Here is a 13,292-nt window from a genome sequence, read left to right on the forward strand (position 1 = left end):
TTTCAATTGCTGCTTGTCAGTTTTACAATAGAGGTTTTATAGACTGTATATTAAGTTTCTGAATTGTCTTGCACAAAGGTTCACAGTGCTCCCTGTGCTGACAACTTAAGAGAGTCATTTCTCACCTCAGCTGGCCCAAAATTCAGCTGTAAGACTAATTTAAAGAGACAAGATCATATTAACCCTATCTATGCCCCTCTTTACAAGCTGGTACACTCAGTCCCCGGAAGAAGATTATCCTCTGCTGACATCACTAGCACTCTGATAGGGGACACATTTAAAGATATGCTGGATTATCTTGCATCAAACATTGATGACAACCTCCATGAGCTATAAATTCCACACAAAAAAAAACACATTTTATATAAAAATGACGGAAATGACAGATAAAACAGATGGTTACTACTTTTTCATGTTACACAACTGTATGCTTCTTTCCTAGACTGTGTTCTGTCTTGCATCTAAAATGCAAAAAGAAAAAAAAAATCATTGAGAAGTAGCAGCTGGTGGAGTGTTTTGTGGTCATCTATCCATAGAACAGAGTGCCTCTTCATGTGTCCGAATTACAGCCAGCCAAATAACCCAAATAACAGGGGAAGTGAAAAATGTAGCACTCAACTCAGTCTGCTGTGGTTCAGGGCCTTAACAAGCTACAACACCTGTGATTTGTGGTTTGCCTGTTTTGCTGTATTTTTGTGCTAGATTTCCATTGTCATCATGAGTCTAGCCTGGTTTATTCTATTTATGGTGTGCAAGCTCCACATCAGCGACCACCTGCTTTCTACATAAGCTGGCATTATTGCTTCTGTTACTTTCATGGTGACCCTAAGCTTCGAAATTGCAGTGCTTTGGTGGTCCTAAGAAAAGTTTACCCATTCAGGAGTTTACTGTATGTTGCCTTTGGATTCCCTTAGCATAAAAATAAGACATATAGTTGACCTAAATTAAAACATATACAGGTGATTCTCATGAAGGCAGTCTGAGGCTGTGAAGATTATAAGGACATACTTTATTAAACTAAATATGTTTCACTTTTATATGAATGAACAATATAGCCATAATGAGGCACAATTCATTGTTTTGCATTAAAATAATATTTTCTAGATTTTTAAACATATTTTTGATTCACAAATTCATTACTGTAATGCATTCAGATAAAAATGTCATGGCTTCCCCACACTTATATACAATAAATATTTAATAAACTTTATAAAAATAAATACACATTTGTTTAAAAATGTATAATTTAACAGAATATAATCAAACATAATGTTTTTTAACAATGTATAAAGTACAAAATCTGAATGAAAATTGAGGAAAAATAGTTAAATGTTACGGCAATGATAGAATTGTTTGCACTAAAATATGTATATATTTTTATAAAATACATGTTGGTGATACCAGCTACCCTTGAGCATATGTGCTTGCCAAAGAAAAAAAAAACCAAAACCTTTTGTTGTTGTTTTTTAATTAAAAATGTGTTATGGTAAAGAATTTTGCTCACAGTGTCTAAAAATGCCAGAAAACACCATAACATTTTAAATAGATTATAAATTCATATTAAACAGTGACTTCAGATTGTATATGTTATAAAGGGTCAAAGAAAATATGTATTGGATGCTCTTGGATGTTTGCTATGAGCTGTACCATGGTCATGAGAATCACCCATACACTTATTATTATACACTTATAAATGAACAATAAGACTCAACAAGACCTAAACTTAAGTCACATAATTGTACAAATGCAAACAAGCCTCTAATTGTTAGGAATAATAAATCTACTGCCACATCATTATCACATGCACCTGTCTAGCCTGCAGTCATTATTTGCCTAATCCTGCTCAAAAATTAGTTGATTGTTGGAAGACTCTGATATTGATCCAAAAAAGTAGGTTTAACACTTATGGCCTCATTAATTCCACAAGGGGGAGTGTGTTGAGACTGAAATGTAAGAGTAGGCAGCTCGTTTCTCCTTCTACAGCAGCACAGGGTTTTTCCCCTGGACTCTCAGCTGATGGCTCATTAATCTATTCTAGAGGAGGTCCCCTACGCAAGCAGCCTGCGCCAGTGGAGGACTCCTCATGCTTCGTCCTTTTCAGCACAATTCTTTTACTTAAGCACATGTATTAGCCAGCTGAAGAGAAGGTTTCCTGAAAGCATTATACCAAAGGAAACCTTAACCTAAAAATGATTGTTACTTGGAAAGTTTGAACTCTATTTAAAACTCTATTGAATTAAATGTCTGGCTGTTGTTTACTGGGGTTGCAGGTTCTGCCAGTTCCACTGAGGATCAACACCAAAGTCTCTGGGCACCTTTCAGCTCGTTCTCTTGGCAGACAGCACAGTTGAGTCCCTTCAGCTCTCACTGACCTCCCCAGATAAAACTGGGTAGTCTCAAGTCTCAACTGAACATCGGTAGTTGGTGACGAGGACAATATTTTATGGTTTATTACAACATGGGCTGTATTTTTGTAGCTAAATGATAATATTGTACCACCAAAGTGATTCTTAAGATTTCTGAATTTGGCAACAGAGTTAAGGATAGTTCCAACAGGGGAAGAACCATGAGGGATCAGATCATTATCACGGTTGTAAACGAGCAAATCTCTATGAAAAATAAGAATGAGTAATCTTTAGGAAACAGCATTATATTTTAATATCAGAAGCACTCTCAAATACTACTGATCAATCACGTTTGAGTGGGCTTTGTTTGCATGCAGGTAATAAGACTGCAAACATTCACAGGTGCACAGAAGAGGAAGTCTTGGCCCAGATTTCTCAGTATCCAGATTAGAGATAGACCGATATATCGGCCAGCCTATATATATATCTATATATATATAGTTTTTTACTTTTATCGGCCGATACGTGCATACGTTCGCCGATCAATTAGCCCATTTCACTGAGCCAACAGCAGGCAAGGCTCGGTGCAACATCTGCCATTCTCTGGTGAGCTGCTGCTGATACCGGAAAAAAGAAAAACACATCAAACATGTGGATCATCTGAGGCGCCACCACCTCGAGGCCTAGAACAACATACACATTGTTTGCTATCCAACTGTTAATATGTTTTGTTTGTTTTGTTAATAATTGTTTCTTTTTTTGTTTAAATTGAGACTTTTTTTACATTTGTTATCGTTGTGTCATTTTTATCATGTAAATGAGGGAGAAAAGGCAATATCGGCTTCAAAAATCAGCCCAAAAAAAATCGGCAGCACATATCGGGGATCGGTTAAGACTAGTGTCAAAATAATCGGGATCAGCATTTGCATTAAAAAACCTGTATCGGTTGACCACCAATCCAGATATCCACAGGCTACATCAGGACCCCAGAAGAATAAGCCTTAGAGACATAGACCAATACCCAATAAGTTCTGACATTGTAAACGAACAAGTGATGTACCCAGATCAGCTACCACTTTATTTCAAGGTAAAACCAGAGGTGAGGGCTTCTTCTCTCATAATGTTGTAAAAAATGTGACAAGTAGGTCAAAGTTGAGCCGAGAAGTCAGTCAAATGCTGATGAATGTTTGCAATGGACATTTTGGGTATTTATTTTAAGTTTGCTTACAATTAAGTTCAGCTAATGTGTGCCTGTATTTACCAGTGTAGATTCTGTCAAAAAAACGGTATTAATATTTGCAGCCAACACTTATTTCACATCGAAAAACCAGACTAAAACTAAATAGCAAGAAATCTGTGAAAATGAGAACATGAAGAAATGTATAGTTTGGTCAACCATCTAAATCTTCCTCTGTTTAACGTCGAGCTAAGCCCAGACAATTAACCATATTTTAGTGAACAAGGGAGTGAATCCAGCTTGTAAATGATTCACTGCTGTACAGTGGAGAGCTCAGGTAGCTGTGGTAATGCTAGGCTAGTGGAAATGAAAGAGAGAGCAGTTCTGCCAGTTTGGAAATGACAGCTGGCTGTATTGAGGAGAGTCGGTCTGTTGTATTACTGCAGAGCGGAGTGACATGGACACTGTGTGCGTGAACGAGTAAACAGTGCCTTTACAACTAACCTCGCTATAGACAGGAACGACACCTGTAACCATGGTAACTGTGCACAACAAAGATGGCGACAGCTGTAGCTTCAAAGTGCTTAGAAGACATACAAAAATGAAATCCTACGCCAGCCCAAGAACTCGTCAAAACCAACAAATGTCAAATATCCTGAGATGAAAAAAGGCTTTTCCGCCCTCATTTTGTAACATTGTGTTCGTGATGTTTCACTCTCTCGTTCTGTGTGCTCAATATGTGTCAAAGAATGAATTTACCAGTGAATCAGAAATCCTGCCTTTCTCATTTCCTTTTTGAAAGCATATTTTTCACAATGGAGTACATCAAAATGACATCTAAATTAAAAAATTGATTTTGGTTTTAGATTCTAAATTGTCCCAGCCATCCCCAACGATCACATTAAATCTATTGGCTAACTAGAACTAGCAGCACTAATATGTATGCTTTGTATTTTGATGTCAGTAACTCTTTCTCGGGTGTCAAAAACTCAAACAAACATGGGATAAAAACATGTTCATCCTCTTTGTGTAGATGAGAGAAAAGCTAGGAGCCAGGATAGCCAATCGGTAGCTCTGTGAGGCTGTACTAAGGTACTTCAGTTGTGCTAAATGCTAACGTCTTCATGCTAACGTATTCACAATATCAGTCACAATGATGATCCTGTGGTGGAGATGAGGGCTTGCACCAAATTTAAAGGTCATATTTTCCTTAAAATCCCAAATATTGCCTCATGAAAGCACCAGAATAAAAGTCAGAGGATCGTAAGTCATTACCGAATAGAGGTAGACCGATATATCGGCCGGCCGATATATATCGGCCGATATTTGTTTTTTTTTCTTGTATCGGCATTGGCCGATATGTGCGTGCGTTCACCGATCAATTAGCCCATTTCACTGAGCCAACACCAGGCAAGGATCAGTGCAACATCTGCCATTCTCTGGTGAGCTGCTGCTGATACCGGAAAAAAGAAAAACACATCAAATATGTGGACTTATCTGAGGCGCCACCACCTGAAGGCCTATAACAACATACACATTGTTTGATATCCAACTGTTAATATGTTTTGTTAATAAATGTTTCTTTTTTTGTTTAAAGTGAGACTTGTGTAACATTTGTTATCATTGTGTCATTTTTATCATGTAAATGGAGGGAGAAAAAGGCAGTAACGGCTTCAAAAATCGGCCCAAAAAAATCGGCAGCACATATCTGGTATCGGTAAAGACTGATGTGAAAATAATCGGGATCGCCCTCAAAAAACCCATATCGATCGACCACTATTACCGAATTAAATTTAGTGTAAAATCAGTCTGGTAGATGTTGAAGTATTCTGTAGGATAAGAAAAACTTTTCACTGCTGGTGGAACTAGATTAAAAGGTTATGGATGACCAACGTCATTAGGGTTCATCCTGAGGGGAACATGAATGTCTGTGCAAAATTTCTTGTCAGTCCATCAAATGTTATGGCAGATATTTCAGTCTGTGCCAAAGAACCAGTTGACTGACATTATCCTCCTCAGAGCCACAGGGCGTGGCAAGCGTGGCTTAAAAAAAATCATTTTCACCTTACGTTTTAAATCGCTTTCCAGTATGCATGGATGATTCATACAGAGACACATCAACCCAATAAAGAAAACTCAGAACCACTGTGCACTTCTTAGTTGAGTGAATGTGTGCCTTTAGTGAACAAATATGACGAAATATCACCCAGATCCAACAATAATCCAATAAGCATGATGGTTATTTGCAAATCTCTGAAAATATAGTGCAGGCTATCAGTGCAAATTAGCCACCTGTATACACATTTACAGTGAGACGTCCTGTGTGGGAGGCAGCAGGGCAATAAAAGGCTCCATTTACACACTTTGGTTTAACTGCAGTATTTGCTGTGACACCCATCATCGCTTAAGTGCTCCATTCATTCATACTCTGCTTCAGCTGACAAGAGCAATTACATTTTGTTGATTATTTTACAATAGCCATTCAAATTATAAATCCCACTACCCTCAGTGATTTCACTGGACATTTGTGTGATATCAGGTTTTCCTCACAGCAACTGATCTGTTAGTGACACCATCACTTAACCACCACAGATTTGACTCCTTAAATGACAGCTCTGTCACGGAGGCATGTCAGAATACAGATTTGTGATTGTCTGACTGAGACTGACAGAGCATGCAGCTGTCTCTACAGAGTAATTTAGCTATATGAATGTGTGGTTTTAGATCCACACGTTAACAAAACTGCACCGTTACATGTGTGTCATCAGATAAATAAATGAATCGACAGACATGTGCAGTGAAGCGACATTTAAACACACAAATTCTGAATGTAACCATGCAGCATTTCCACACAGCGTCACACTAAGTGAGGTTTGCAGCATGTACTGGACAAAAAAACTAAATCTATCAAACTGTTTTTAGTAGCATCTGATTGGCAAGCTGTCTTGGGACAGTTGGCAAATGGGCGGGCAGCGGAGGAGTTTAGAGGTGCTAAAGTTCAGGCAGGAGCGACGCAGCACCCTGTGTCCTGCCAACAGCCTTACAGTGGCGCAGTTCCTGACTAAGTTGTTGACCCATGGCCCCCACCTGTCTTGACCATGCATTATATGGGGAGGCATCACTTCCCCTCCTATGCTGCTTACCACACCAGAAGGCTTTTGACTCATGCCCATCTGTCCTGGTAGTACATACATTAAGTGAAAGCCAAGCTGCTGACACCCTGTCCAATTCATGTGTGCCTTTATAACAACAAGTTGTTATATAGAGTGTGAACAGAATTTTTTACCTTAGCAACGAATATCAGCAGTAACAGGTCATATCAAATAGTTACTGTCAAATTGTAATGAAATACTGTTATGATGCACGCGTTTGTAAAAATATTTCGAAACACTTGTGGGTCATTCTCATAGCAAAAATCCAAGAGCATTGAATACATATTTTCTTTGACCCTTTATAACATATACAATCTAAAGTCACTGTTTAATATGAATTTATGATCTATTTTTAAAAATGTAAGGTATTTTTTGCCATTTTTAGAGACACTGTGAGCAACAAAATTCATTACCGTAACACATTTTTACATTTACATTACATTACAAAAAAAAACTAAAAGGTTTTTTTTCTCCTTTCTCTACTTAAATGTGCTCAAGGTTAGCTGGTATCACCAAAATGTATTTTATTAAAATATACACATATTTTAATGCAAACAATTCTATCATTACCGTAACATCTAACCATTTTTTCTCATCAATTTTCATTCAGATTTTGTTATTTATACATTGTTAAGAACCATTATGTTTAAATATATTCTGTTAAATTGTACATTTTTAAACAAATGTGTATTATTTTTATAAACATTATTATATATTTGTTGTATATAAGTGTGGGGAAACCATGACATTTTTATCTGGACGCATTACGGTAATGAATTTTTTAATCAAAAATATGTTCAAAAATATAGAAAATATTATTTTAACACAAAACAATGAATTGTGCCTCCTTATGGCAATATTGTTCATTCGTATAAAAGTGAAATATATTTAGTTTGTCCTAATAATCTTCACAAACATAGCCTACACTGGCTTCATGAGGATCACCCTTGTGTTATTTAATATTTAACCCGATTCAATCCAATAATGCATTTGTTACAAAACTCATACAACAGAGCTGCAATAATTTGAATGCTGTCAGTGAGGTGTCAACTAAAGTAATTTTTGAGACTCAAATTACTGGTTACTTGGTGTTGTTTATAAAAGTATGACGCTGATAGGTGTTTCAAATGTTCTGACACACATTAAAGGGACATAATAAAAGAAACACTCCTCAGCAGGAGTTTGCATGCCTACGCCACTACCGCAGCAACTAAGGTAGACCGGATAACAGTGCCTCAAAATACAAATATACTCTAATCACTTGGTAATATCCGTGAGGGCAGTCAGTCCTTGAGATTTGCCTACAGTCTGGACACATTCTTACAGCTTTCTAATGTGGGAATACATCAGCAAGTGAATACCTTCTATTGGCAACAATGGCAGTAGACAAAGAGGTAAAAGTTTAGCCATTGCTTTTGTTTGAATACTTTTATACAGCCCTTGTTTAGTCTGAATTAATCTTTGACTTATTAAAAACAACATTTTGGCAAACAGGCATTACCTGTCTTTTAAAAATAGCTTGGACAAGTAAGATGGAAACGTACCTGACCGGGTCGGACGTCCAAGTAATGAAGCATCTCTTTCAGCATGACAGGCGTGTGAGGAAGGTTTTCATCTGAAACAGAAGGTATTTCTTCAGATCCGTCAAGAGGACCAGGACCAGAAGATGCACAAACTGTAGAAGAGTGCAGGCTGAACTTCCATGACCTCCATGCTCTCCACACAGCCAGACTTCTTTTCCGTAACAATGGGTTGGCTCGCACAGAAAAAATCATGATCCTTGAAATGATCTATGGAGAAAATTACATGTTATGTCACAGTTATGTGATGTTATAAGCTGAAACATTGTGTTTACAAGAGCAATTATTATCAAAAGAGCGTTGTATATGTTGTCTGTAATGCGTCGATATGAGAATTTATATAACATATAGAGGAAAAAATGATGACTGGTAAGATTAAGAAATGGTGTTAGCTATTTATTTTGATCGTATTTATTATTTATGTCAACAGTCAGCAATTGAGTGATACTGGACATACAGTATGGGTTTTTATTTAGCTTATTTATTTTCTTTTCTCAGTTTTCATTTATTTAATTGGTTGACTAGGGTAATATATGTAATACAGTTTAATAAAGCAGGCTTTTGAGTATTTTTTTTATTATATTAGTGCAAAAGCTGCACACAATCCACACAGAAAAAGTCTATTTTCATTGCAGCTCAACAATTCACTATACTAGCTGCTCTTTTAATAAAAAATCTAATCTGTATTGGTATCGGTCAGGCTCTAGTGTCTTCAAGTGGAAATATAGTGTAACCAAGAGTTTAAGCCAATTAAGAGGAGCAGGGTTTATAATACTGTTGAATCTGGATTAGTGTTTTGAAAATTAAATCAAGATGGTGTTATGGACTCCAAGTGACTGCTAATTTAAAATAACTGTTTCATAGTTATTATGGTATTGTTTTGATAGTTTTCGAGTATAATAATTTGGAAAAAATATATATTAGGCCTACATCACAAGCACAAGTTGGCAGATAAATTGTGCAGCCGGCTGACAAAGTAGTTTTGATATTTCCAGACAAGATGGAAATTTATAACTGCCATAAACAGCTGGTCCCCAACCTGGGTTTTCCAACCACGACAATAGGTTCATCGCCGTTTTAACATTTCGAGCTGTTTGAAAACACTCTGAAGGTTGAACTCTTCCAACAGCACACATCTGTGGCTCCTACACTGTATCACCACCACAACCACAATAAGAGTAAGTACATCTTTGGCTAATTAGTTCAACATTTTGGCATTCTACATGAACAATGCTGCCTGCAGTGAGCCACATGGTTAAAAAGGTATTCAGGTGTTTCCTGGCAACAAGATGCATTGAAAATTAGAGCTCAGTTAGTGACGCATGATTCTAATGAAATAGAAATATGTGCAGGAGCTGAAGGAATTCAACAAGTTTGCATATGGTTTTGGTGAATGCAAAGCAAACGTTCGAAGGCATCAATGGATTACACAGTGTTTGAAGAGATGGCAATAAAATATTGAGTGACGAAGCATGATTGCTGTCAGATTGAGGACAATACCTGATGTACCTCACAGGAATCAAAATCAACTTTTTATACACATTATGACATTACCTTTGCCTGCATCTAGATGCAAATCAAATATATTACATCGTTCAGTTAAAGTCAGCCATCTTTCACCAGAAGAACAGAGAAAAGAATGAATGATGGGCTGTTTTGAGTACTGTGCATTTATTATCACTTATAAATCCTTTAGTGATTATTTCTATCGCTATGATTGTGACAACTAAATTAGACATTTATGTCTATTAAACAACCCGTCCTCTATAATGTGTCCTTCCAAGTACTTATAATTAGGTGAATGGTTGGAAATATTCTTGGGATAGAATAACAGAGACATTATTACTTAATTTAAGGAAGAGGTATTTTTTCGAGAGCCCATGACTCTAGCTACGCCTGTCTCTTATAACTGTCATGGTTAATTGCTAGTTGCTTGCCATTAAAGCAATCCTCCACCCCCAAAATGATTATTTGTACCAATTACTCACACTGAGTACATTACATTTTTGAGGAAAACTTTGGGGACTCCTTGGTGAATGACAAATCAAAACCGGACAAAATTCTTGACAAACTGAAGTAAATGGGGGCCAGAGCAAGACCATGAGATTGCTTACTACTTCCCAACATAATGCTGTTGTGTACAACAGCCCCAATTTACTTGAAGTTATCAAAAAAAATGTCTCAGTTTTGATTCTTCATTTACCAATGAGGCGTGCAAGAAAAACTATGTTTTCCTCAAGAATCTAAGGTAACACAGGGTAGGTGATTGAGATACAAATGATCGGTTTACTTTAAGCTAGGGGTGATTGAAAGGTCATCTAACTTCTAGGTCCTGGGTTGTCAATAGCTGTTAGCAATGTAGTTTACCAAACGCTTGTTAGCAAGAGCATGTTGCCATTTTGTTGTATGGCACAAAATCAGTGTTCGTGTGAAGCAGATTAGCTAAATATAAAAAATCGCCTACATCCTCAGTTGATCAGATCATGTGATTTTAACCCTTTAAGATAATGGCATATGTCAAGTGTGTGACTTTAGCGGATTTATTATGCCTAAGTCAAAATAAAATGTGACTTACGCAATTTTTGAACATGCCTTTGTGACTAAAGCAAGATATGGTAACACTTTATTTTGAAGGTGTCCACATAAGAGTCACACAAGCCTGTCAGAAACATGACATGACAAGTATCATGAGCATTAATGTTACTTCAAAGTGTCATTAATGTTCATGACACTTCCAATGTCATGTTTATGACACGCTCATGTCACTCTTATGTAGACACCTTCAAAATAAAGTGTTACCATATCTTGCTTAAGTCAAAAAGGCATGTTCAAAAAATTGCCTATGTCATTTATTTCTTTTAAATTACATAATTTACACACAGTGTTATTACTATGCCAATAGCCATCCTTTGTTACGTCCTTTTTGAGTGAAATGATCAATAAAAGTCATATGTTACACTTTCGGTTAAGTTTTTTTGTGTTTCCTGCAAAACTTGAAAAAATGAGTTAGGCGATTATTTTAACAGATTTGTAATCCGAGGTTTCAGATTGAGCGGCCGTTTATCGCTTGGTCCTAGTCCCTGACGCTTCTCTTTTGGACGGTAAAAACTGCAGGGGACAAAAACGGCCTTTTGAAAAAGTGCAGGACATGTACCCTGTGTCCCCCCCAAAAAACATTACGTCCGTGGATGACACAATACGTGTTATGCAACGTTTAGTACATCATTCGTTACTCTTTATCACGTGTGTGTGTAGTAGCTGTAACGTTATTAGATCAGCAACGGCTGATCTTACGATAGAGCGATGTCATTGATATTGTTGCTATGCCCACCATGTTGGGTTCCCAGGGCGCAATTAGCTACACGAACATGTCGCACGAAGTCAATTAAAGGTAGGAACAGGACATTCAGTAGCATTTTAAAATGTCTAACAAAAGGTGAACTGTGGCAGAGAAACGTGCCTCTACACCTCCGGAGGTTTAACAGCAGCTTACCGTAGTAGAGCAGAGTGTAGCTCCGCCTCCAGCAGCACTATGTCCGGCTACGTCACGCTGCTCCGTCACGTGACCGGCGGCTCGCATCCATTCAGCTGCGGCGGAGGAAGAAGGCTTGTTTTTGAAAATATTGGCGCTTGTCGTGCTAGCTATGAACGGCTATCGCTATGTTTGAGCTTGTCTAGCGATTTTATTTTCCCCCAATGCGAGCTACTTGTGTCTCATGAGAGAGCGTTACCGTTATTACATGAAATGAGAGATAACCGTTACTGACAAAAAGGTAAGATATACTCGAACAACCGACAAAACAACGCTAACTGCCGTTGAAAGTTGTGCGAGAGCTAGCTAGCAGGCGTTAGCCAACCCCTGCTAAGTGAACGTTGGCAGGTTGGCTCTCAATCGTTTCCAATTGTAATGTGTGCTTTATTGTAAATATTTATAATAACATGTTAGACCGCACTTTACCAACAGTAAAAACACTATCGTATCTTTTGTCGTGACCTTTCTGTCACTTGAGAATTTGTCATTAACTGGTGTAGATGTCACAGTAGCTAACATACTATGACGAAAGAAGTCGTACCAACTCCATATCGTCACCTTGTTAAAATAATTGCCTAAGTCATTTTTTCAAGTTTTGCAGGAAACACAAACAACTTCACCAAAAGTGTAACATATGACATTTATTGATCATTTCACTCAAAAAGGATGTAACAAAGGATGGCTATTGGCATAGCAATAACACTGTGTGTAAATTATGTAACTTAAGAGAAATAAATGACTTAGGCAATTTTTTGAACATGTCTTTGTGACTTAAGCAAGATATGGTAACACTTTATTTTGAAGGTGTCTACATAAGAGTCACAAAAGCCTGTCAGAAACATGACATGACGAGTATCATGAGCATTAATGTTACTTCAAAGTGTCCTTAATGTTCATGACACATCCCATGTCATGTTTATGACATGCTCATGTCACTCTTATGTAGACACCTTAGAGTAAAGTGTTACCATATCTTGCTTAAGTCACAAAGGCATGTTAAAAAAATTGCCTAAGTAACATTTTGTTTCACTTTCACTTTTACCATAGGTGGTCGCAGCATGAGGTGAAGATTTGGGGAAATAAACCCAATTTTGACAAAAATGATTATTTTAACAGTGTGACGATATCTAACAACCAATTGGAATAACCTTATTAATAACTTTATCTGGAAAAAGATCTGGAATTTACCTGCTAGATATGTAATCAATAATAAGGTTAAAGAAGTATCTTTTAAGATAATTCACAGAATTTACCCATCTTAAGTTTTTTACAACGATTTAAGAAAGACATAGACTTAAACTGCTCTTTCTGTGAAGGACACCCTGAAGATGTTTTTCATTTATTTTGGTCTTGCCCTTTTCGCAACGAAATTATGGAAAGATATTTGTAACCTGATTTCTTTTTCGATTGAACCTCATTTGTCCCTGTGCTTTGAACATATACTGTTTGGTTTCACTGACTTTCCTTTTGCAAAAGAAAAACAGTACTATATCATCAGTCTCATAA

General features: G+C 37.1%; 2 protein-coding genes across 3 annotated transcripts in view; one reads left to right on the forward strand and one right to left on the reverse strand.

Annotated features, from left to right (window-relative positions):
• mettl15 (methyltransferase 15, mitochondrial 12S rRNA N4-cytidine) overlaps window positions 1-11,791 on the reverse strand; it is a 64,368-nt gene extending 52,577 nt beyond the window's left edge. Inside the window, exons 1-2 of one of the 2 annotated variants that reach the window (XM_059359936.1) lie at window positions 11,748-11,791; window positions 8,219-8,464 (exon numbers count right to left, since the gene is read on the reverse strand). In XM_059359936.1, coding sequence (XP_059215919.1) covers window positions 8,219-8,449 — 231 coding nt within the window. In that variant the 5' untranslated portion in view covers window positions 8,450-8,464; window positions 11,748-11,791. Of the gene's footprint in view, window positions 1-8,218; window positions 8,465-11,585; window positions 11,675-11,747 lie in introns of those variants that run through there. The other variant, XM_059359926.1, reaches the window with a different exon arrangement.
• A 50-nt stretch (window positions 11,792-11,841) lies between these two features.
• The window catches only part of kif18a (kinesin family member 18A), a 29,748-nt gene continuing 28,297 nt past the window's right edge, over window positions 11,842-13,292 (forward strand). Inside the window, exon 1 of the mRNA XM_059359801.1 lies at window positions 11,842-12,027. The gene's annotated coding sequence lies outside the window, so the exon portion shown is untranslated. The remainder of the gene's footprint in view (window positions 12,028-13,292) is intronic.

This window comes from Centropristis striata, chromosome 2 (genome assembly GCF_030273125.1).
Source record: "Centropristis striata isolate RG_2023a ecotype Rhode Island chromosome 2, C.striata_1.0, whole genome shotgun sequence".
NCBI lineage: Eukaryota > Metazoa > Chordata > Actinopteri > Perciformes > Serranidae > Centropristis > Centropristis striata.